Source organism: Vigna unguiculata, chromosome 1 (assembly GCF_037176805.1).
Source record: "Vigna unguiculata cultivar grain cowpea cultivar isolate G323 ecotype 2 chromosome 1, ASM3717680v1, whole genome shotgun sequence".
In the NCBI taxonomy this organism is placed as follows: domain Eukaryota; kingdom Viridiplantae; phylum Streptophyta; class Magnoliopsida; order Fabales; family Fabaceae; genus Vigna; species Vigna unguiculata.
The window spans coordinates 10,950,005-10,972,059 of NC_140792.1; the positions used below are offsets into that span (position 1 = coordinate 10,950,005).

General features: G+C 36.6%; 1 protein-coding gene across 4 annotated transcripts; it reads left to right on the plus strand.

Moving 5' to 3' along the window:
* The first annotated feature begins 859 nt into the window (after window positions 1-859).
* On the plus strand, window positions 860-8,172 carry LOC114181057 (protein ACCELERATED CELL DEATH 6-like). Of its 4 annotated transcripts, none has more exons than XM_085670524.1 (6): window positions 860-1,033; window positions 1,124-1,890; window positions 2,515-2,625; window positions 3,179-3,720; window positions 4,645-4,681; window positions 7,979-8,172. In XM_085670524.1, the coding sequence occupies exons 2-5, from the start codon at window positions 1,179-1,181 to the stop codon at window positions 4,678-4,680; spliced, it is 1,401 nt and encodes a 466-aa protein (XP_085526650.1). In that variant the 5' UTR covers window positions 860-1,033; window positions 1,124-1,178; the 3' UTR covers window position 4,681; window positions 7,979-8,172. The 4 variants fall into 4 exon arrangements, with proteins under 4 accessions (XP_085526650.1, XP_085526651.1, XP_027923183.1 ...); XM_085670525.1 differs by having other exon boundaries at window positions 7,991-8,172; XM_028067382.2 differs by having other exon boundaries at window positions 863-1,033; window positions 4,057-4,681.
* The last annotated feature ends 13,883 nt before the right edge of the window (window positions 8,173-22,055 follow it).

The window sequence follows — 22,055 nt, forward strand, 5'->3', positions numbered from 1 at the left end:
AAGATTTCTCAAATGTCCAACCGATTTATTCTTCTCTCTCCATGGACTAAATACACAAATGTGTTTAAAGCATCTCCGGTAATTGTTCAGGTGAGCTTTTCTATTTCTTCAAAGAATCTCACGGTCATTTGGTAGGGGGAATTTGGGAACATATATTAATCACAAGTCACGATAAGAACATCTACCACAATTTTGGAATTCCATTTCTGCTAGCTGTTTTTTGTCCTGAGAAATGGAAATTTATCATCCAAAAGGGGTTTGGTAAATTTGTTAATAAATAAAATATATATCAGTAAAATTTCAAAAATAACTATTCGTGAAGAATTTTTTTTATCAATAAAAACATATATATTGATAGGAGGTAATCGGATTATCTCAATTTATAAATAATAAATATAAAATGTTATGATTTTTTTTTCATTATTCTCGAGATAGAGTGATATCCGACATTCATCACAATTATTCATGAAGGTAATAGATTACGAGAATTATGATTCATATTTTTAAAGAAAAAAAATGTTGTTTAATACTATTTAACCACTATTTGACAATTTGTACAAAAATAAATTACTTTTAATAAAAATTAACTTCTATATTTAAAAAAAGAAAAGAAAAAGGACATAATTATGAAAAATAATTTCAAATAGTAAAAAGAAAAATGATGTGAAAATATAAAAATACCAGTGTCATCTTTAAATAAGTATGATATGTGACTTATCTTTTACGCTCTCTTACATACATTCCCTCTTTCAAGCCTCTCATTTAAAAAGGATCTGCCGTACGGGCAGCAGGGTGGACACTTTATTTTATATATTCTTTTCTTGTGGAGAAAAAGAAAAGATGGTTGGTGTTGTAAGAGGAAATGCCCACGTTTCTCTTTTACTTCTTTACTTTCTCTTTGAAGGCTCCTAACAACTTCTCCCAAAGTGATTCTACATATACAAGTTGTAGGTGTATGTTACTCTGCATCTAAAACCTTTGAGCTTTGTAAGGGAGGAAAGCTTCTAGTATAGTGGGATATGAAGAGTTGAAGGTGAAGTTGAGAATTTTTGTGTTTTGTGTATGTTGTGATTTATTTATTTGAATTATTGTTTAAAATGGATAGATTTATATGTGTGTGCAGTTTGGTACTTTTAGACAGAAAAAGAAGGTGGAAGCAGTGTTAAAAGAAAAGGAGCATGATGAAGTTTCTAAGGTGTGGAGGGAACATATGTATGAATAATGATGACGTAGAAAATAACTGCAGGAGAGAAGAAGAAGCTTCAGGGAATGTGATTGAAGAAAACACATTGCGAAGCTCAGAAGAACGACGCAGTGAGGAAGCTAAAACACATGGGTGGTGGTTGTTGCCAAAGAGAACATACGAAGAAATAAAAAGGAAAAACCCTGAGTACGATTGGAAGAGAGAAATAAACAATGACAGTGACACTATAAAGCAACAGACTCCTATGGAAAACACGGTGCTGCATATAGCAGCTCTCTATGGAAATGATGAATGCATGGAAAGGGTAGTTGAAATTGGTCCACATCTTCTGAGAGCAAAAAATAGTAATGGTGATACACCACTGCATGTTGCTGCAAGAGCTGGCAACATCTCTGCTCTTCGAAAGTTGGTGATCGCAGTTTCTCGAAATTCAAAATTTGAACAACTCAAAGAGGCACTCAGTGAAACCAACAACCAAGGAAATAATTTATTTCACGAGGCCTTGTTGAATGGTCACAAAGACGTAATAGACATTCTAAACTTATCAGAGGGGTTGAAGAAATTCATTATGGAAAATTTGTTTGTTAGTAGAAACAATAAAAAGACATCAGTTGTGGACTTGGCATTTGAGAAATGCTATGAGAACATTATTGATGTTGTGTTGAGCGGAATAATACCTAATCCAGGTACAGAGTTGCTACTTACCTTTAAACTTCCTAACTCGTCTTTGGATAATTTTAGATTGAATTTCATAATTTAGATTTTATTGTTCATCCTTAAATTATAATTAGTTATTGATATTTCATTATTTTAGGACTACGAGAATTGTACAAAGGTATTCTTGTTTGATTTTTTAATCTTAGAATAAATAATTATAGCTGGTAAATAAAAATAAAAATTATCAAACTGTCACATAATTATAAAATGTTATTCATATTAAGTTTTTTAATTTTACATTTAAAGTTATGATAAGATGATTTTCAATCGGTGCTTGGAGTAAAAGCTTTTACACTGTTGACTATTGAACTTCAGCGTTATCGTCATTGAAATTGGTAGGAAAATTATTTTTTAACTGCTAAATTTTAATAATTTTTTCTTATAAACTTTGATAAGATCTTTTAAATGATTATTTATTTATTTATTTTTAATATTTTAAAACTATTTAAAAAATACATCTTATATTAGAAGAGAAAATTATCAAATCATATTAGAAGAGAAAATTATCACATTTTAGTAATCAAAATTTTATTGTCCAAATCGTTAACACTACATCTTTGATTAATACTTTTGTTAATACATACACCTCGCAGGACGAATTCTCACTGCCGATTTGTCCATGGCAAACGCAAGAATGGCGACGTGTGTAGAAAATCATGGAATCCTATCACCACCCTTCGTGGCAATCTTAAAACAGAAGCCAGGTAACTTTTGTTGTAATAAATTTATAATATATAAATAATTATAAATTTCATCTTACAAATTAATTTTATACAATTAAATTAAATTATTTATAAGATTAAATTAAATTTTATATTCATTTATCTTAATATAATATCAAAACTTATATGTAATTATAAATTATTTCTTGTCTTGGTCCATTGTATTTATCCACAATAGAATAATAAGATAGACCAATTAAAGCTATGAACCAATTTATTTATTATAAAGAAAACCTTCATTATAGAATTTTAAAAAATATAGTAAGAGAAAAGGGAGAAAATATTGTTTTCTATGTTATGCTTTTTCCCCTTTTAAATATGTACTCTTTTTTTTTTCAAAATTTCTTTTCTCTTTTTATCAGATCGAATGAGTTCAGGATGATATAATGTAATTAGTTAATTTGTTTTGTCACCAATATTTATTTACTAGACGTTCTTCTTTTCAATATTCCTTCTTTTGTCTGAATTATAAATTCGAGCATTCAATATTTCTTAACGAGATTTTGCACATAATTGGTTATTCATAACATGTCAGGTATTCTAGAGAAAATAGTAAGCAAAAAGAAAGAATGGATTCATTTTAAGGATGACAGGGGAAGAAATGTTCTTCACTATGCAGCATCTACAGGTTACCTCCATGGTGTTAAGTACTTACTTGAAAACTGTGAGACCTGCAATATGGTTGGAGACAACGATGGTCTTTTTCCTCTTCATCTGGCTTCTGCATGTGGACATATTGAAGTGTTAAAGAAATTGTTAGAAAACTGTCCAAATCCTAGAGAAATAGTTGATAAGAAAGGTAGAAATATTGTTCACATTGCAGCTATAATGGGAAAGTTTAATGTGGTAAGGTACGTCTTGCAAGATACAAATGATGGAGTTATAGATATGATAAAGGACAAGGATTGCGATGGAAACACTCCTTTGCATTTGGCTGCCTCACACTGCCATTCAAAAATTGTGCAAGCCTTGACATGGGACACTAGAGTGGATCTCCATTGTCTTAACAACAATAACCAAACAGCTCTTGATGCTTTTGAGCAATTTAAAGAAGAAGATTATCCACCCTTCCCACAGGTAAGTATATATAGAGTAATCTATTTACAAAAAAATCAATATTTAAATATGATTTTCTAGTTTATAGTGATTACTGTGAGAATATACGTTCAAATGGATTTTTCATTGATTAAAATTCAACTTGGATGATTATGTTCAGGGAAGAATATTTGTTTTATTTCCCATTAGTCCTCGGTCTTTCTTTCTTTCTTAATTTATAGTAAATTTCAAGCACATAAATTGTCTAATTGTTTGGAAAATTATGCAACATCATCGGTACTCCCTTAGACACTTAGATTACCTATGTTTTTTCTATTGTCGTGTTGTTGAATTTGTAACATAGACTTGTATTTGCAGCGGCTAACATGGTGTCAACTAAAATCTGCCGGTATACAAAATGCTGAAATAGGATCACACTCTATTGAGGTCCCTTCTTCTCCTTGCAAACCAAAATCCAAAGACGCGGAATTTTATAAAGATAGAATCAACACCCTTATGTTGGTTTCAACCCTTATAACTACAATAGCATTTGCCGGAGGTTTTACTTTGCCTGGTGGAACTAATAGTTCTACTCCAGGACAAGGCATGGCTCTTATGCTAAATCACGTGTGGTTTAAACCATATATTTTATGCACCACAATATCCATGTATGGCGGCATTAGTGTCACTATTATACTCATTTGGGCTCAATTAGGAGATGTAACTTTGGTTCTTTTTGCCCTTAAAGTGGCAAGACCAATTTTAGGAGTCACTCTTGCAACCTTATCAATTGCATTCTTGGCTGGTGTCCACCTTGTTATAAGCGATCTCAATTGGTTGGCCACTACTGTTCTCATTTTGTGTGTGATCTTCATTCTCCTGCTTTTGTTACTATACACTCTTCTCTGGTTTCCCTCAAAATCAAGCAACCTAATGATGCGATACATTTCTTTCTATCCTTTCCAGTTTCTCACATGGTTACTTGAAAAAGACTCAATTTAAGGTACGTAATTTCTCATACACTACTGAAGTCTTTGCAACTTTGTGGTTTTCTTTTGTTCTTTATCCTCTTTAAGATGGAAATTGAACCTTGTTTTCATGTCAACTTATTTGGAGTTGTGCATCTTCTATAAATATATGCTACTCTTCATCATTTTCATGTGCAAAATCATTTGACTTTTGTGAGCTCCAAAATTCCTTATCAATGTTTATAATCAAGTATGTCATACTTTTCATACACATATATATCATTAGAATAAGAATAAAATTAAACAATAATTGTATCAAAATATTAATAAGTATCAAGTCTTGTATGGTGATGCACATATTTTACCGATTAAAATGACCTTTTCTACTATATTAGTCCCTATATTCTTATCCTTGTAACAATGATGTTGATTCTTCCTATTCTGTAAAAGGTATACAAGTAGCATGATTATGCTAATGACATTTTTTTTTCATACAATGAATTTAATGATTTATTGAGTTTCATAAGTGAATATGAGATTCCTTTATTTGAATTCAAATGGAAGATTTTTTTGTTGTTGCACATTATCTCTTTCATAAGTTTATAATGAATCATTATAACAAGATTCCATGAAATTATGTTCGTGAAACTTACTAATGCTTCTTTGGAATTCATCCCTATCTGAAGCTTTGATCATGTTTCGTCCTAAATGAATGTTAATAGTTCTTATATCTAATGATGTTAATTAGCTTTTATGTGGCACACAACGTTGCCATGTGTTGACACATGTGTCTATATGTGCCATTTCCCCCTCTCCCTCACCCTTCCTAGTTGTTCCTTTCCCTCCTCCACCCTCCCCAGTTGTTTCTCCCCTCTCCTACGCTCCTTGCAACTACCATTATGCCTATAAGACCTGAGAAAATTAATTAATTAATAATTAATAAATGCAGGTAGTAGGAGTCTTTATGGATATTAATGTTGGCTTGTATGACGTGAAAAAGTGCTAGCTCAAGTGGTTAAGAGTACTTAGTTATGTTGAAAAGACTTTAGTTCAAGTCCTATGTATGCCAATTGTGTTATTTTAAGTTTTTATTATTTTAATAATATGTTTGATCATGATGAGTGATAATATAATCCTAGATTTATAAGAATTATCACGAAACATGCATTAGTTGAATTAGTTGTGCATTGACTTGAAATTGGCATGAGTGTGTGTTTAAACCTTGGTAAAGACAAATTAAACTGCTTTTAAAGCCGCCAGGCGACTCTTCTTTTTTGTGTAATTCTGGGTTCCCAAGAGGAACCGCTTGGCGGCATGAACTGGGCCACCAAGCGAGGCATGTTCTACAACCCAGTTTTTGGGGTTTCTATATGATCTGCTTGGTGACAATAAACACTCGCTAAGTGACGCGAGCAATGTGGCTCAATTTTCGTTGTTTTTGTGATTCTGGGTGATTTTAATCAGAGGGAAATGTAACTTTAACTATGAATGAATACTAGATTAAATTTGAATTTTGCAGCGGTTTAATATAATTGAGTAAATAACGATAATGATACATTTTTAGAGTCTGGAAGAGATTGGAATATTGTGTTTAGGATTAATGGATGCAGGAATTATCCTAAGGAAACTGTAATTACATAATAATGTTAGTATCAGACTCCTTTGGCAGCTTGATTGACGGTTGGATCGTAGGGATATTTAGAGAGATGAATTTTGGGGTTTCTTGGGGTCTTTTCAGGTGTTGAAAATTTTGGGAATTTCCCAGAATACTATGCATCGCCTGACAGTACTTATTAAGCCGCTAGGCGCCAACGCAAAATAAGAAACCTACGTGGCTGTGTGGGAAATTAAGGGTTTGGGGTTTTTTGTGGTTATTTGTTTTAGGATGGTGAATCATGGGGCCATTAGATCAAGGGTGAGTGAATTGAAAACACCTAAGTTATATGTAAATTATGATTTGTTAAGTATATTGGAATATGGGGAATTATGATGTGAGAAATTTTGTGTTGGAGGTTGAGATACCAATTGTGATGTATAACTTGGTTGCATTGGGATATAGAATATTCTCTGTTTGAATACCTTAGGTAATGTATGGTGGTATCTTGGGGTGAAGTATAAATGGTTGAGGCTAGAAGTGCAATAAGTTAATTCATCCTGGGAAACTTATTATAATTATGGTAATGTGAGGGAAATTGTGCTTAAAATACATGTTAATAATGGATGAGAGTGTTCCTATGATTGGATTGCACTTGGGAATAGGTTAAAGTGTGAGAATAACTCCTAATGGAAAAACCATAAGCGTATTGTCACCATTAGGCAATAAAGTTGTGGATTCTAGAGTATAGACCATAGAGAAGGTTGTATCAACCAACTTTGACTGGAGGATGTGATTGCCATAATGGAGCAATGGGTGGAAACGTTTTACAAGAGACTCAAACCAATACTGCGCAAGTACTAATACAGTGCCTGACGTGGTGTTTAACCATCAGGCGATAGTTGCCAAATCAATGAGGTATTGGAACGAGGGGCGCCTGGCGGTGAAGATTGTCCCGCCAAGTGATACCTACAGAAGTAATGGCTGTAGAGGCACTTAGTGCCTGGCGATGGATATGTATCGCCAGGCGGTCTGGAATTGCGTTTTGCCTAGTGGCTTTAGAGCAGTGCCAGGCTATATTAAAGTGGCATAGTGGCTGTTTGGTTTTTATGTGCGTGCTCTACAAGGCTTTGGTGATACCTTAAAGATCAACTTGTTGGTTTGTTCCTTGAGTTGTGGCTCAGAACTTATCCCTTGAGTTGTGGCTCGGGATATAGGGTAAAACACATGGCATTCCTTGAGTTGTGGCTCAGAATGACATCTCTTGAGTTGTGGCTCGGGATGGCGGATGAACACGAAGAATCCTTGAGTTGTGGCTCGGATTGGTGAGTGTTTCTGGTGTGAGTGTGCGAGTTGTGGCTCGTACGAATGGTCTAGAAGATTGCCCTCCTTGGTATCTAGCCAACGAGTTTGGTAGTCTTGGGACGTTACGAACTATGTTTCGTACTAGGAACTCCACCTGGCGTTATAGAGTGTGGTCTGTAGCAGGTTCTCGCACGTGTTCTACAAGTTGTGGCTTGTAGGTGTGGCAGTAAGGCTTCTTGAGGTATTCACCCAAAGACGTAGAGCATGGAGAACATGGTAGTGACCATGTGGCTTGAGATCAAAGCAGAGAGTTCCTTTGATGTGTGTGTGCTTATATATTTGAATTATATATATATATATATGTTTTATACTGTTAGCTCACCCTATCTTCTTGTGTTTGGCGATGATCATGTATTGTGTTACACGTGAACAGATGATGTTGCAGGTAGATCTGGTGAGGCATAGAGCTAGAGCGGGGCCAGACTGGGAGAATTTTTTTTCCATTTTTACTATGTTTTGAATAATTTGTAAACCTTTATATTATCAAACCTGGATGTATATTTGAGTTTTATAATGTATGAATTTGAGTTATTTTTACAATTAAATAAATGTTTTAAATTTCCAGCATTTTTGGGAAATGAAGTTATAATAAATGTCGTTGATCTTTTAATTTGGTTATTTTATTTTAAAATTAGTAATATTTGACCAGGATGTTACAATACCCCTAAGTCATTTGAAATTTGAATGAACTAAGAAAACTTGAAAAAGCTCAAAACATTCCACCACATACGAATACCATTTTCTATCCAAGGCGAGGTCAGAAAAGTGGGCACCCTTATCCCTAACCTAACCTATGAAACCCAAAGTAATAAGGGGGAGGTCCAAGGTTCCCATCAAGGTTAAGGACATCCTTCATTGGTGTAGCCACATGATTGTAAAACCCTTCATTCTCATCATGTAATCAACATTGTCATCTCCTTTCACTAAGGACTCTTCCTCTAAATCTGATACACCTCCTTAACAAGCATCTGCCCCTCCGCCATGTCAGATGATGGTAGTCATCATTGTCTAGAAAAACCTTTACATTGAAGTACTTATGTACCATCACCACATAGTTTCACTACAAGAAATTATCTACTTTGCTAGAGAAATTAGCTAGGGAAATAATTCTTAATAATTTCTCACTAATTTGCGAGAAAATTGTTGGGGAATAAACTTGGAACTAAGTCCTAGCAAAATAGCTACAAATTTGCTAGAACACCCATTTATCACTAATCTTTTCTAATTAAAAAATGAATAAAATTAAATTAATTTTTATATAAATGTTTTAAAATTATTTTTATTTATTTTGTTGGTAAGAAAACTAAATTTAGTCTTTTAAATTGAATTTGGTTTTCAAAACATAATTAAAAAAAATATACAAATAATTGAAATAAAAAATATACAAAATATAAAAAGAGTAAAGTTGATTTAGTTTCTCTCTCTCTCGTGATGAAGAACATGTAGAATACTATGACTAAAAAGCATGTCTAAGACACATCAAAGCATCCTATAGTTGATTGTAATGTTTGGATAAAAATAGGTGGTAAAAATAAGAAAGGTAGAATCTATGGCATTGGTCACAATTTGGATCTTGGCATTGGTCAACATGTTTCATCCTCAACCGTAGAGGGACCCTCTTCCCGAAATCCAAATCCAACAACTAAGGAAATCACTATATTAACTACACAAATATCTAATTTGCAATAACAAGTGAAAACACAGTTGCAAACACAGACTGATATGTAATCATTAATGAAAACACAAATGAAGGCACAAGCAGAAATGCAAGCAATTATGGAACAATAGATGCAAGATCAAATGCATTCTTTTAAAAGGGAATTATTGGCTGCTTTAAACAAACAAGAATGAAGATGTGCCTCAAAGAATCCAAAACTTTGTTTCTGTTTTAGTTGTGTTGTTACATTACTTTTTGTTGATACATTCTAATACTTTTTTGTCCTAAAAGTATTATATACTGGTGGAACTTTTATGCTATTTTGTATTATTTGATATAATTGATGGATATACTTTGGTCATTGTAGGATTGATTATCTACTTTCCTTTTTGAATGTGTGTACTGAAAATATTGGAGTTGTTTAGACACTCCAGAGAATCATTCATTTTCTTTGTTTCCTTTTCTATTATGGACACAAGTGTAAGACCTGCGAAATTTAATTAATTAATAAATGTGGGTAGTGAGAGCCTTTATGGCATTAAATATTAATTATTGTGACGTGAAAAAGTACTAGCTCAAATGGTTGAGAGTTCTTAGTTATTGTGAAAGGACTTGGGTTCGAGTTCTGTGTGTGCCAATTGTGTGCTATTTAGTTGATTATTATTTTAAAAATAAAGTGCTTGATCATGATGAGTTATAATATAATCCTAGAATTATAGGAATTATGTTGAAACATGAATTGGTTGAATGGTTGTGCATTGACTGACATTTGAATGGTTGTAAGTTCAAACCTTGGTAGTCGCAATCTAAGCTTTCTTTTTTTTCCCAAAATTCTTTTTGGCATGAATGTGAAAAGCCATAAACTCTAGCTGACAAATTGAGTAGGAAAGAGAGGGCTTGGAGAGTGCCAAGAGTGAGTGTTGTAAGGAGAGTGTACTTTGGACTAATTAGAGGGGATAACAAGAATTGGAAGCAAGCTTAGAAAGAAGACAGGGGCTGGAATTTTTGTGGTGCACAAAGACTTGAGAAATTCCAAGACTTATGCAAGGAATCCAAGTTAGGGGAGTTGTACTACGTGTTTATTTTATTTGTATTGTTTCTTGACTGAATGGAATGCATGTGAACCTTGAGTTCTTCCAAAATATAATAATTTGTTCATGTTTCTGAAATTTTCCAAAAACTGCTTGGCGGCGTTGAAGACCCGCTAGGCGACACATGTTGCAGAACCTAGTTTCTAGGTTTCCTCTATGAACCGCCTGGCTTGCCAAGTTTTCTGATTTCTTGTATTTATGTGATGATGATGATATAGGGATGGAGTCTCTAAATAAAAATTATGTATTTGTATGTGTGTTACAGGTCTGAGTTGTATGATTTGACGATAATTATGGGATTAGTGTTCTTGTGGGGTTTGGGGATGAGTAAATATGATCTTTGCTTATGATTATAATATGTTTCATGTAAATAATTCTAAATTAAATAAGCATGGACTTTCTACGATGTTGGAAAATAAAAAATTATGTCAAAATGCATGTTGGAATTGTTTATTTAGGATTTTAGGGTTTACGCAAGTGTAGAACAATATGGAATTTTTCAATAATTGTATGCACCGCCTGGCGGCGCATGAACTGCCGCCAGGCGACTCATGTTAAAGCAACCCAATTTATGGGTTTATGTTAAGAACCGCTTGGTAGCAGCTCTTTACTGTGTAGTGTTCCGTCCACGAAAAATGCTATTTTTTGTATTTTCGTGGAGCAGGTATCGTCGGACGTTGGCTTTCTACTGCCAGGCGACATGTTCCTAATTTTTGGGCACTAGGCGACACCATTTTTTTTGTGTGTGCAATTTTTGTAAAACTGCATTTTCCGGTTCGTTAATCGTTCGCATTAAGTGAAATTTTGACAGGTGGTCCATAACATGTTGTTCTTCACTTTGAACGTTGGAGATTTGATTTGATGGTCAGTAGGTAGACATATATGTTACTCATGATTGTTGGCTTCGAAGTCTTTAAAATATATGAATAATCACTTCATAATTTCGAGTAGGTACTATGTGGCATGAGTTGGAAGCATGACTGGGTTATGTTGTAAGTCTTTATGAATTTGAATGTTCCTTTGGGTTAGTCATTTGTTGAGAATTGGTTTATTGGTGAATGCATCTGTATCAATATAAATTTAAATTGTACTTAAGTTGTTAGAGGGTTGTTGCTTTATATTTGCATTGGTGCATAGAATCATGTACTTAAGTTGTTAGAGGGTTGTTGCTTTATATTTGATTTCAGCATGCGTTTTCATAAGTTAAAATTGAATGCTAGCATGGATTTAAATGGTGGAGTATATATATGAATATATAGGGATTGGTGCATGTGATATGTGGTGAATTCTATTAATACTTGAGTATTGATATGATCTCAACTGTGAACCCATTGGGTATATGAATGGGTTGATTTGTGATTCAATCATGCTAATATGACTGGATAAGTGTGGTTGATGTTTTGGATTGCTTGTGGATTTTTGAGTTCATTGAGAACCTGTCCAAAGTGCCAAAAACCTGTAGCCTTAACACTACTAGTATGGTGCCTGGTGACGTAGGGCGAGTTGCTAGGCAATAGTGGCCAAACAGAGGCCACTAGGATCACACAGTGCCTGGCGGCAAGGGTAGTTCTGCCAAGCAACTACTGTCAGACAATGGCTTTATTTTTATCTGGCGTTGGGTGGTCTCTCTGCCAGGCGGTCTACGTTGTGATTTTGCCTGGTGGTGCTTAGGCCGCACCAAGCGATAGCGCAAAGGGAAGTGTGGTCTTTTGGATTGCGTTTTGCGTGTTTGTGATGTTGGGCTTGGACAAAGAGATGCTTGTTTGTGTTATGAGGGGATGGGTTCATGGCTAGTGGTGAACACGTGATAATGTGAGTAGGGAGGTTCATATTATGAGGCTCTCGTGTGAGGATACAAGCGGGGAGGTTCGTATGTTTCGTGCTCACACTTTAGGGTTGCTGCGAGCGAGGAGGTTCGTAGTTGTTGGATCATGTGTGTTGGATTACAGGCGGGAAGGTCTGTAGAGTTAGACTACGAGCGAGGAGGTTCGTAGAGACAGGACCACAAATGAGTAGGTTCATGGAAACGTCATATATCATGGGTCGATGGTCAAGTAATTGCTTAGTGATTTGGATGTGTGTGGTCTACGAGGCTTTGGGTGAAACCTTAAGGATGAACTTTGCTATAACATTTCTTTAGTTGCGACTCAGAATGGTATCCCTTGAGTTGTGGCTCATGATATTGGGTAAACATGCGGCATTCCTTGAGTTGTGGCTCGGAATGACATCCCTTGAATTGAGGCTTGGAATGTTGGATTGACATGAGCAATCCTTGAGTTGTGGCTCAGATTGGCGAGTGTTGCCGGTACGAATTTGCGTGAAAAGAATTGCGAAAAATTAGCTAGGTATTAGTCAGAAAGAAGTGCAAAAGATTAGCTACGAATTAGCGAGAACATAATTGCGACAAATTAGCTACGGATTAGTTAGAACAATATTGCGACAGATTAGCTATCAATTTGCGAGAACAAAATTGCGACATATTAGCTACGAATTTGTGAGAACAAGATTGCGACAAATTAGTACAGATTTGCAAGAACAAAATTGTGACATATTAGCCACGAATTTACTAGCAATTATAAAAAAATTTCACTTCAATTAGTGAGGGATTAGTGATTAATTAGCTACAGAATAATGAGGGATTATATCTCTCTCTAATAAGCTACCTGGATTTAGCTAGGAAACATTCTCTAGCAATTTTGTAGTTCATTTGTTGCAAAATGTTTTAGTTACGGATTAGCTAAGAAATTTTCCATAGCTATTTGTAACTTTTTTGTACTGTTTGCGAGATTTGATTTGTTTGTTGTATGCGAGAGAGAAGAGGATGAATATGGAATTTGAAGATGGGTCGTGTGCTGAAGGTGTCATGGAGAAAGAAAGAATCAGGGAAAAGAGAAAGAGCAAGATGGAGCAAATGAAGATTATAGCGAAGAGGATTAGGAATATGATGGAGTGAATGACTAAGGGAGAAATACATGATGGATGAGAAAAAAATAGAATGTTTTTTTGAAAGAAGTGTGCGTAGGGAAAAAGATGATCTTCTCATTCAATTCAAGTTTTAGAATGAAGTATACTTGGCAATGGATTAAGAGAGAAGTTAGCCATGTGGAATGAGTGTTGTGGTTATGTGTGAAAGGGAGAGAGCAACTAATATCAATTAATAATGAAAGGATAAGTGTGAACACCTGAGAGTTACATAAGTTACAACATTTAAAAGGGATGGATGTCCATAAGATGAGTTGTTATGATTGGAAGTGGTGTAGACAGTAATGGATTAGGCTTGTGGTACTTTCGACTAGGGGCAATAGGTGTTAGTGTGAGCAACTATGCCTAGATTAGAAAAAAAACCAGTATTGCACGAGTACTGTTGTAGCGCTTGGGAGTGGTGTTTGACCCGCTAAGCGATAGCTACAATTCCAAGAGGCCCTAGAACGCGTGGTGCCTGACTACAAATAGGTCCCGCTAGGCTTTGAAGCAGCGTTAGGCGATAATGTAGCAGAATGTGTGTATTTGTTGGATGTGCGTGGTCTACGAGCTTTGGATGATACCTTAAGGTGGACTTTATTGTGGCATTCCTTGAGTTATGGCTCGGGATAGATGGTAAACACGTGGCATTCCTTGAGTTGTGGCTTGGAATGACATCTCTTAAGTGGTGGCTCGGGATGGCGGATGAACACGAGCATTCCTTAAATAGTGGCTCGGAATGGTGAGTGTTACTGTTGTGAGCAATCACCGGTTGTGGCCAGTGATGTGCTAATCTTGTGTCGAGAGTACGAACTATGGTTCGTATTGGGAATTCCACTTAGTGTTACACAATGTGGTCTGTAGCATGTTTTTCTGCACGTGTTCTACAAGAGTTGGCTTGTAGGTGGAGGCAACACAATGTATTCTTGAGGTTATCATCCAAAGATGTAGAACATGGAAAATCATGATGGTGGCCATGATTGATGGAAACAAGGAATATGTTTCTCTGATATGTTGATGTATATGATTGAATTATGATCTTATATTTATATTTGAACTGTTAACTCACCCTATTTGCTTGTGTTTGACGATGATCGTGTAATTCGTTACACGAAGCAAATGATGTTGCGGGTTATTCTGGTGAGGCATAGAGATGGAGAGGGGCTAGGGTGGGAAAGCTTTTATGGAATTTTACTATCATGTTATTTTTGGATTTTGTAAACTATATTTTTACTGGGCTATGAACTAGTATTGATTATTGGAACATTATGGTTTATTTGGATGAGTTTAATAAATGTTTTTAATTTTTCGCATTTTTGGGAAAGACAATAATAATAAATAAGCCTTTGTTATTTATTTTATTTTATCTTATTTAAATTAGTAATATTCGACCGGTATGTTACAGCGGTACCATCAAACTTCATAAAATTAGTTGAGAATTTGGCAAATGCAACAATATTGATCTCATACTTGGTGCTGGTGACTAGATAAGACCAATGTTCTTGTAGGATTTGCTAGAGTGATGAAATTGTAGTGCACCAACATTTTTGAGGCCAAACAATTCTGAAGCAGTATGGCTGGAACAATTTTCCAATGAGCCCCGTAACCAAGTCCAACCAGTAAAGTGCCAAACATACATTGACCTTGGCCATCCCATACCAATGAAAAGATGCCCAACAATCATAATAAGTTAAAATACAACCAATGCAATTGATCTTGGATATGCATAATCTCTATCGTAGAGTAATAACACCATGGAATTTGAAATCAAATGAGATGTAAAGGAGACATTTAACAAATTCTAAGCTTACTTAAACATGCAATGAGTGTAAGAATTGCTTTTCTTTTTTTCTCTTTTTACATTACAACAAGCTCATATTTTTTACAACCAAAAAAGAAAAACAAGCTCAAATATGTAACCTCCTCCAACACGACCAAGGAAGTTCCAAATACTAACTGACCATGGAGACAAATATATGTGCATTGTCATATCCTAGAGATTGGCTCATTTGATCCAGATTTGTGCAATTTATTACCATTACAATAACCAAGTTCATAAATCTATGAACCTCTAAAAGGATATTCAATAATTTTTATCTTATTTTTAATCAAGAATTTCGTTGTTTTTGTTAGTGGGAGGTATCTACAGCACATATATACTCTGGTGTTCAATTCTCTATGTTTATATATTGTTTCCTACTACTTTTAAAATCCGTATTGAACTTGAGTCATGGATCAATGTCTCATGGGTTCAAAATTTAATTCGGGACAGACTATTTTATATCTGCTTAAAATGGTAAATCCAAAGAAAAACACTTTGGTACCATGGCTCTTGGAGGTTTATCATTGGTCCTTTCACCACTGGATCTTCTATCCACATAAACATGCTTGATGAAATCCCGAAGCCTGTCAACATTGTTGGAACTAGAATGCAAATCAGAATAATGTAGTCTACAATTAACAAAAGAGCTAACAAGCACATGCTTACCTGCTATAAGAAATGACATTGTGGATCTCAATCTTTAAAATAGATTTCTTTTGCATGCTGCAAATATTAGATATAATAAAAATCAACAAGAGATTTTAACATTAGAGACTGAAGATATCTATAGCAAGATTTAGCGCACAAAAAGTTTACACCTGATTTCCACCTTCCTGAAGTGCACTACTTTCTAGTGTAGTAAATTTGACCATTGAAATTGATTTTCCTGATGTGTAAATTATCGGCTAGAAATTAAAACAAAAAGTAGTTTAGAAGAAAGGATATTGAATCAACATTGTCCTATCTCTGCTACAGTAGAATATTTAAACAAATTACAATTTGTATCAATCTGCAAAAGAAAAAACTGACTTTTGTAGGTATATAATTTATGAACTACAATCCATCAAAAACAACATCACAGTAACACAACATCACAACAACACACAAATGTCATTTTACTTGATTCATACAGATGTTGATGATAAAACATGAACATAGTAATCCATAACATTTTTTTATTAAATACCATGTTATTGTGGTGACAAACCTTTTGAGTGATTGTTCAGTAGTCACTTTTATCAATTTGCCAAGTCCCAAAGCAGCCTACTCCCTCAATGTGCCAATGATGTTCTCGTCCATAAAGTAGGAACCTTATCATTACACATGTAAAACATGAAAGAAAAAGTTCCCAGTAACTTTAACTAATACTTGTTACTTTTCAAAATAGTATCTTATGAATTAATTCCTACCCACTTATGAATAAACCAAATAACGATATATCTTTGGTGAATAAAGTAAAAGGCAAGGGCATGTAGGAGAAGATAGTGGAAGTGTTAGACTAATAGGGTCTAATATGTGTGACAAATAAGAATTAATATATGAACTTTTCGCATCTTGCTAATCACAAATATCTACTCGTAAAAGCATAAAATTTATTTATATGTTCATTAGATTAAAACCTCACTAGTGCAGTAAGGGCTTTCTGCCCCGGTTATTTTCCACATTTTGCCTCGGGTCTGGAACCGAGGCATATTGGGGCGAGGCCAAAAGGTACCCCTTTTGGCCTCGGTTATCACCCGAAGCCATATACCCAATTTTATGCCTCAGTTGTTTCAAAACCGGTGCCATATACCCAGTTTTCTGCCTCGGGTTAGATAGGACCGAGGCCATAGGGTAAAAATATTTTTTTATAATTATAAAAAAATGTAAACGAAAACAGATGTAACAACAATGGTGGTGGTGGAGAATCTGTAGCAACCACTGGCATCAAAAGGATAATAGTGAAGCGAAATGTTGGTGCTGCCTCACCGCGTTCTCAGTCTCTTGCAAGAGCAAATGCTAATAATAAACCGTTCAACGAGAATCAGCAACCTCCATCCCTTACAAGAGAAATCCATTGAGTGAGATTGAACCTAACTCCCTTTCTTTTCCACATTTAGCAGCCAACAATAACAACAACAGGGTTCAAAACAGACCCAAAAAGGAATTTGAAACAGAGGCCATTCAGGCCAAATCGCGCATGAGTGATACGAGACCCAATGACAACAACAATGAACGTCCCCATCTTCCGTGAGATTCATCCATAGGAAAGGCATTTTGGTGACTCCATAGGCGAGGGGTTCGGAAGGGGAAACCCTAGACGCGGAGATAAACGAGGGACCCCATTCGAAGAATAGCAATAAACGACTTTCAGATCCACGAGACAGAGAGCGCGCGAGAGAGATGCAAAATGTGGTGCAGCACAAGGTGGCCGGAGGGTGTGGTGGCAATGGGTGCAGCGGAGAGAGAGAGAGCACGCGATAGAGAGAGAGCGCGGGACAGAGAGAGATCGAGGGGAAGGAGTTGCAGAGGCGCAGAGGCGCAGGAGTGGGGAAGAAGAAGGGTTCGCGAAATTTGAACCCTAAATAAACCCTATGGCTTCGGTTGTTAGGGGAACCGAAGCCATAGACCCCCTTTTGGCATCGGGTCTCCTTGGACCGAGGCCAAACAACTAACGTCCAGCCACTTTTTGGCTTCGGGTCTTACTGGACCGAGACCTATACCACTATTTGGCACCGGTTTTGGGTGAACCGGGGCCTATACCCCTCTTTGGCTTCAGGTATTTGGAGAACCGAGGCCTAAAACTTGGCTCTAATTGCAAAAATGCCACCGCGCCATTATATGCTTCGGTTCTTGGCCAACCGAGGCATATAAGGCGAGGTAAAATGAGAATTCTGCACTAGTGCCTATAAAATAAAGAGAATAATTATCATTTGGAAGACTAACAAGTACCAAATATATTAGCTTCAACTTATAATAAATTCAAGTCTTTCAAACATATATAACAATTATTTTATTCATTTATTCATGGAGGCAAAACCTATAAATATGGAAAATAATTATTATCTAGAAAGTGAAGAAGAAGCCAAATATATTAGTTTCAACTTATAGTAAATTCAAAACTCTCAAACATTTGCAATCTTATATATTAAAATTAATCGAAAGCAATAAGGTTTATACCATGGCAACATTTTACACTTCAAATCATAATAATAAAAAGGTTAAAATACCTTTTTTGTCCCAATTTTCGTCAAGTTTTTTTAAATAAGTCCTAATTTTGGTTTTGTGTTCAAATAGGTCCCAATTTTCATCAATTTTGTTCAATTGGGTCCTTTTTTGCTAACACCGTTTAAATCATTAACGGCTATGAACAGTAACTATCACGTGTCACTTCGTGGTTTTTTTAAATTTTTCTTATTTTTATTTTAATTTTTTTAATTTTTTTAAATGTACACGTGTCAACCCAAGAACGTGCCACGTGTCACTTTGTGGTTTTTTTGAATTTATTTGAATTTTTTTTAAATGTCCACGTGTCAACCCAATAGCGTGCCACATGTCAAAGTCAATGTTCTAAATTCAATTTGGTCCCTATATTTGTTATTTTTGTTCAATTAGATCCCAATTTTTGTTAACATTAACCAATTTGGTCTCTCTCCAAATTAAAAAGAAATTTAATTTTTATATTAAAATTCACATTTTTTATTAAATATTTTTATATAATATATTAAAATTCACATCATTATAACTTTGATATAAAAATTAAATTTGGTCACATCTTCGATAGGGACCAAATTGGTTAATGTTGTTGGTTTCTAGGATTGGAAGTTGAGGGCGCATGCTTGCCATATAATATTCTCATGCGAGTCGTTGGTCGCTGTGAATTGTAAGGATGTCACCTAATGGGGAAGTGAATTTCATGGCTAGATGAGGTGTGGAGACGACGGTGCCTAGAGTGTTGAGGGATGGTCGGCCAAGGAGGACGTTGTATGAGGTTGGTGCGTCTACGACAAGAAAACGGATGAGGATTGTTTTGGTTTGAGATGCTTCCTGAAAGACAGTGTGTAGGTCTATATACCCACGGGTGGAGACCTTCTCTTCGGAGAATTCGTAGATAGGTTCATCATAGGGGACCATGGCAGTAAGGGGAACTTGGAGTTTCTGGTAGGTTGTCCAATAGAGGATGTCAACTGAACTTCCTTGGTCGATAAGCACCTTCTTTACTGCGTAGTTCTGGAACTCTATGGTGATGACCATGGGGTCATCCTGCTGGTGGTCGACGCCGTGGAAATCATCGTTAATAAAGGTAATGGGAGGCATGCGATGTCTTTGGTGAGAGTGAGTTATGTGATTAACGGATTAGAGGTGACAGAGGTGTTTCTTTCTGGCTGAGAAGGTGGATCCACCGCTGGCAAAGCCTCATGAGATGATGTTGATTATACCGTGTAGGGGGGATCGACTAGGTTGACGTTAGTGTGGGCTGGTTGCGATTCTTGGTGGGTTTGTTGAATGGTGCATCAATCGTGATGGATGTGGGGGTTTGTCTTTGCGAACAAAGCGGCGGAAATGGCCAACGCGAACTAATTCTTCGATTTTATCTTGGAGCGCTCTGCATTCATTTGAAGTGTGGCCATTGTTTTTGTGGTAGCGGCAGTACTTGGTCATGTGTGCATTGGGGGGTTGGATGTTTTGCGAGGTGGTGGGTTGAGGTCGGCATGGAGGGCTTCTTCGAGGAGTCGGGATCTGGGGACGCACAGTAGAGCATATCTGGTGAAGCGTGGTTGTCAAGGCTCTCTGGGCCTAAAGTCAGGTCGTGGATGTGGTTTATCTAGGTCGGTGGTGGAGCGGGTGTAATCATTGCAGATCTTGGTATGGAGGTTATGCATTTCTTCCATGCATATGTAATCTGTAGCACGGAGCTTAAGTTCGTGCATGAAGGCAGGGGGTGGAGGTAGACGCTATTAGGGAACGGTCCTAGTTTGAGGGTGAGAGCCATACATTGCAGAATCATTTCTTGATTGAGGTTGGGTGTGCGGAGGGCAGCCTTACTGAAGCAGTTGATGAAAGCACGTAGTGTCTCGTCTTGTTCTTATCTGACGCTAAGAAGGGATAAGGTTATGGTTTGATGTGGGCGGCTGCCAGCGAAGTAGGTGGTAAACATATGGGAGAGCGTGTCAAAATAGTTGATGGAGTGTGGGGGAAGGCTAGGGATCCAGTCAAGGGCAGGACCTTTGAGGGTGGTGGGAAAAGCTTTACTGAAGACGACATCGTGGGATGTATAAAGGGCAACATGGCTTATGTATATTTTGAGGTGTTCGTCGGGGTCGGTCTCTCCCTTATAGCGATCTAGTGTGAAGGGTTACCATTGGACAGGGAGAAGTGTGTTGGTGGTGGCGTCAATGAAAGGGTGGCGAAGCCTGGGTGGTTGGGGTGGCAACGGGTGTGGTGGAATGGGATGGTGGATGAGGGTAGGGAAGGTAGTGGTGAAGTTGTGAGGTGGGATATGGATGGTGGGAAGGGTGGCAGTAGGGGTGGGTGCTACGGGGTGCCTGGGATGGTGGGATGATGAATGTTTATGTGATGGGTAGAGATGATAGGTGTTTATTGAGTGGTGGTGAAGGTGTGCGAAGTGGGGTTGTATTCACTTTCTTCCTCACTAGGCTGGTAAACCGGGGACTTGGGGGCTTCTGACGATTCCTTGGCCTTCCCTTTCTGGGTAGGGTCAGCCTCGATCTTTCTTCTCAGCCTCGAGTTTACTTTCCTAAGCGCTTCCATCTCGTCAACACTGCGCTTTCTGAGGTCAGCGAGCTCTTGTTGCATCTAGGCTTGACCTTCCAGGATGGCGACCAAGTCTTGGGTGATGTTAGCAGGCGCAATAGGACCTGCCTCAGGTTGCTTCGTGACTCCAACTCTGCTACGAGTAGAAACCATTCTTGACAGTATGAAAATTGCTCGGTAAGGTGTTACTTGGTGCCCCACGGTGGGCGCCAATTGTTACTTAATCCTCAACCTCTCGAGTTGGCTCCTCCTCGGCTTGCATATGTTATTTGTCGATGTACACGGTTTAGACCCTTTAGGAGTTACCTGCGGAGAGGGCTCTGACGATCAAGTCAACGAAAAGATTCTCAAAAAGTCAAATCTCTTTATTAAGGGATTAATGAAAGTGTACTTTTAATTGCTGGGGTCCACGTGTATTTATAAAGTTATTAATTATGTTTGCCCTTCTTGTGGGTTGGGCCATTACTTGGGTCTTAGATGGGCCTGGGCCTAGCCTAAGACCTTAGTTAATGTTTGTTGATACTAGGGGCCTTGTTTGTAATATTCTAAGTCTGGAGTGGTCAAGAAATGTCATCCTATTTCGGCCTAGGCCGTTATGTGCTTTCGCATGTCTGGTTACTTACTTGATAATTTCATTTGCGGGGTTATGTGTAGGTGGGCTTGGTAGTGCGGTTTTATTAGTCTGCCTAGGTGCAGTACAACTTGTTTTGATTTATTGAAGCAAAGGTCACAACGAATTTCAGATTTATAGTGAAAGATTGAAACCTTGGACATCAATTGACATCGTGAATAGATTGAAAGACGCCATGAACTCTTAAATAGAAAAGTACTTTCATGAGTGAATGGAATACTGAAGATGAAAAAGCAAAGAGAATAGTTTGCTATTGATTTGGAGTCGGCGAGATAACACAAATAGTGGTGAGAAGTGGAACCAATAGTGAAGAGTAATATGACAGTGAGCAAATATTTGGTTTAATTACTCTTTTGATTCATGTTTTCATTTAAACATGTTAAGTTGGTTCTTTAGTTATTTATCTCAATTTGGTCCCAATTTTTGGAAAACGAATACAATTTAGTCTTTTACGATAATTTTTGTTAAATTTATTAAAACAGATCAATGATTTTGTCATTAAAATTGAAACTCTTAGTATGGATGATTTTATTT

What these genes read in the sequence shown, in the direction of transcription:
- LOC114181057 (XM_028067382.2), top strand. Translation starts at nt 1,179, where the DNA reads ATGATGAAGTTTCTAAGGTGTGGAGGGAACATATGTATGAATAATGAT. An exon ending in CGGAATAATACCTAATCCAG is followed by an intron (nt 1,891 to 2,514) that starts GTACAGAGTTGC and finishes TACACCTCGCAG; the next exon opens with GACGAATTCTCACTGCCGAT. An exon ending in AATCTTAAAACAGAAGCCAG is followed by an intron (nt 2,626 to 3,178) that starts GTAACTTTTGTT and finishes ATAACATGTCAG; the next exon opens with GTATTCTAGAGAAAATAGTA.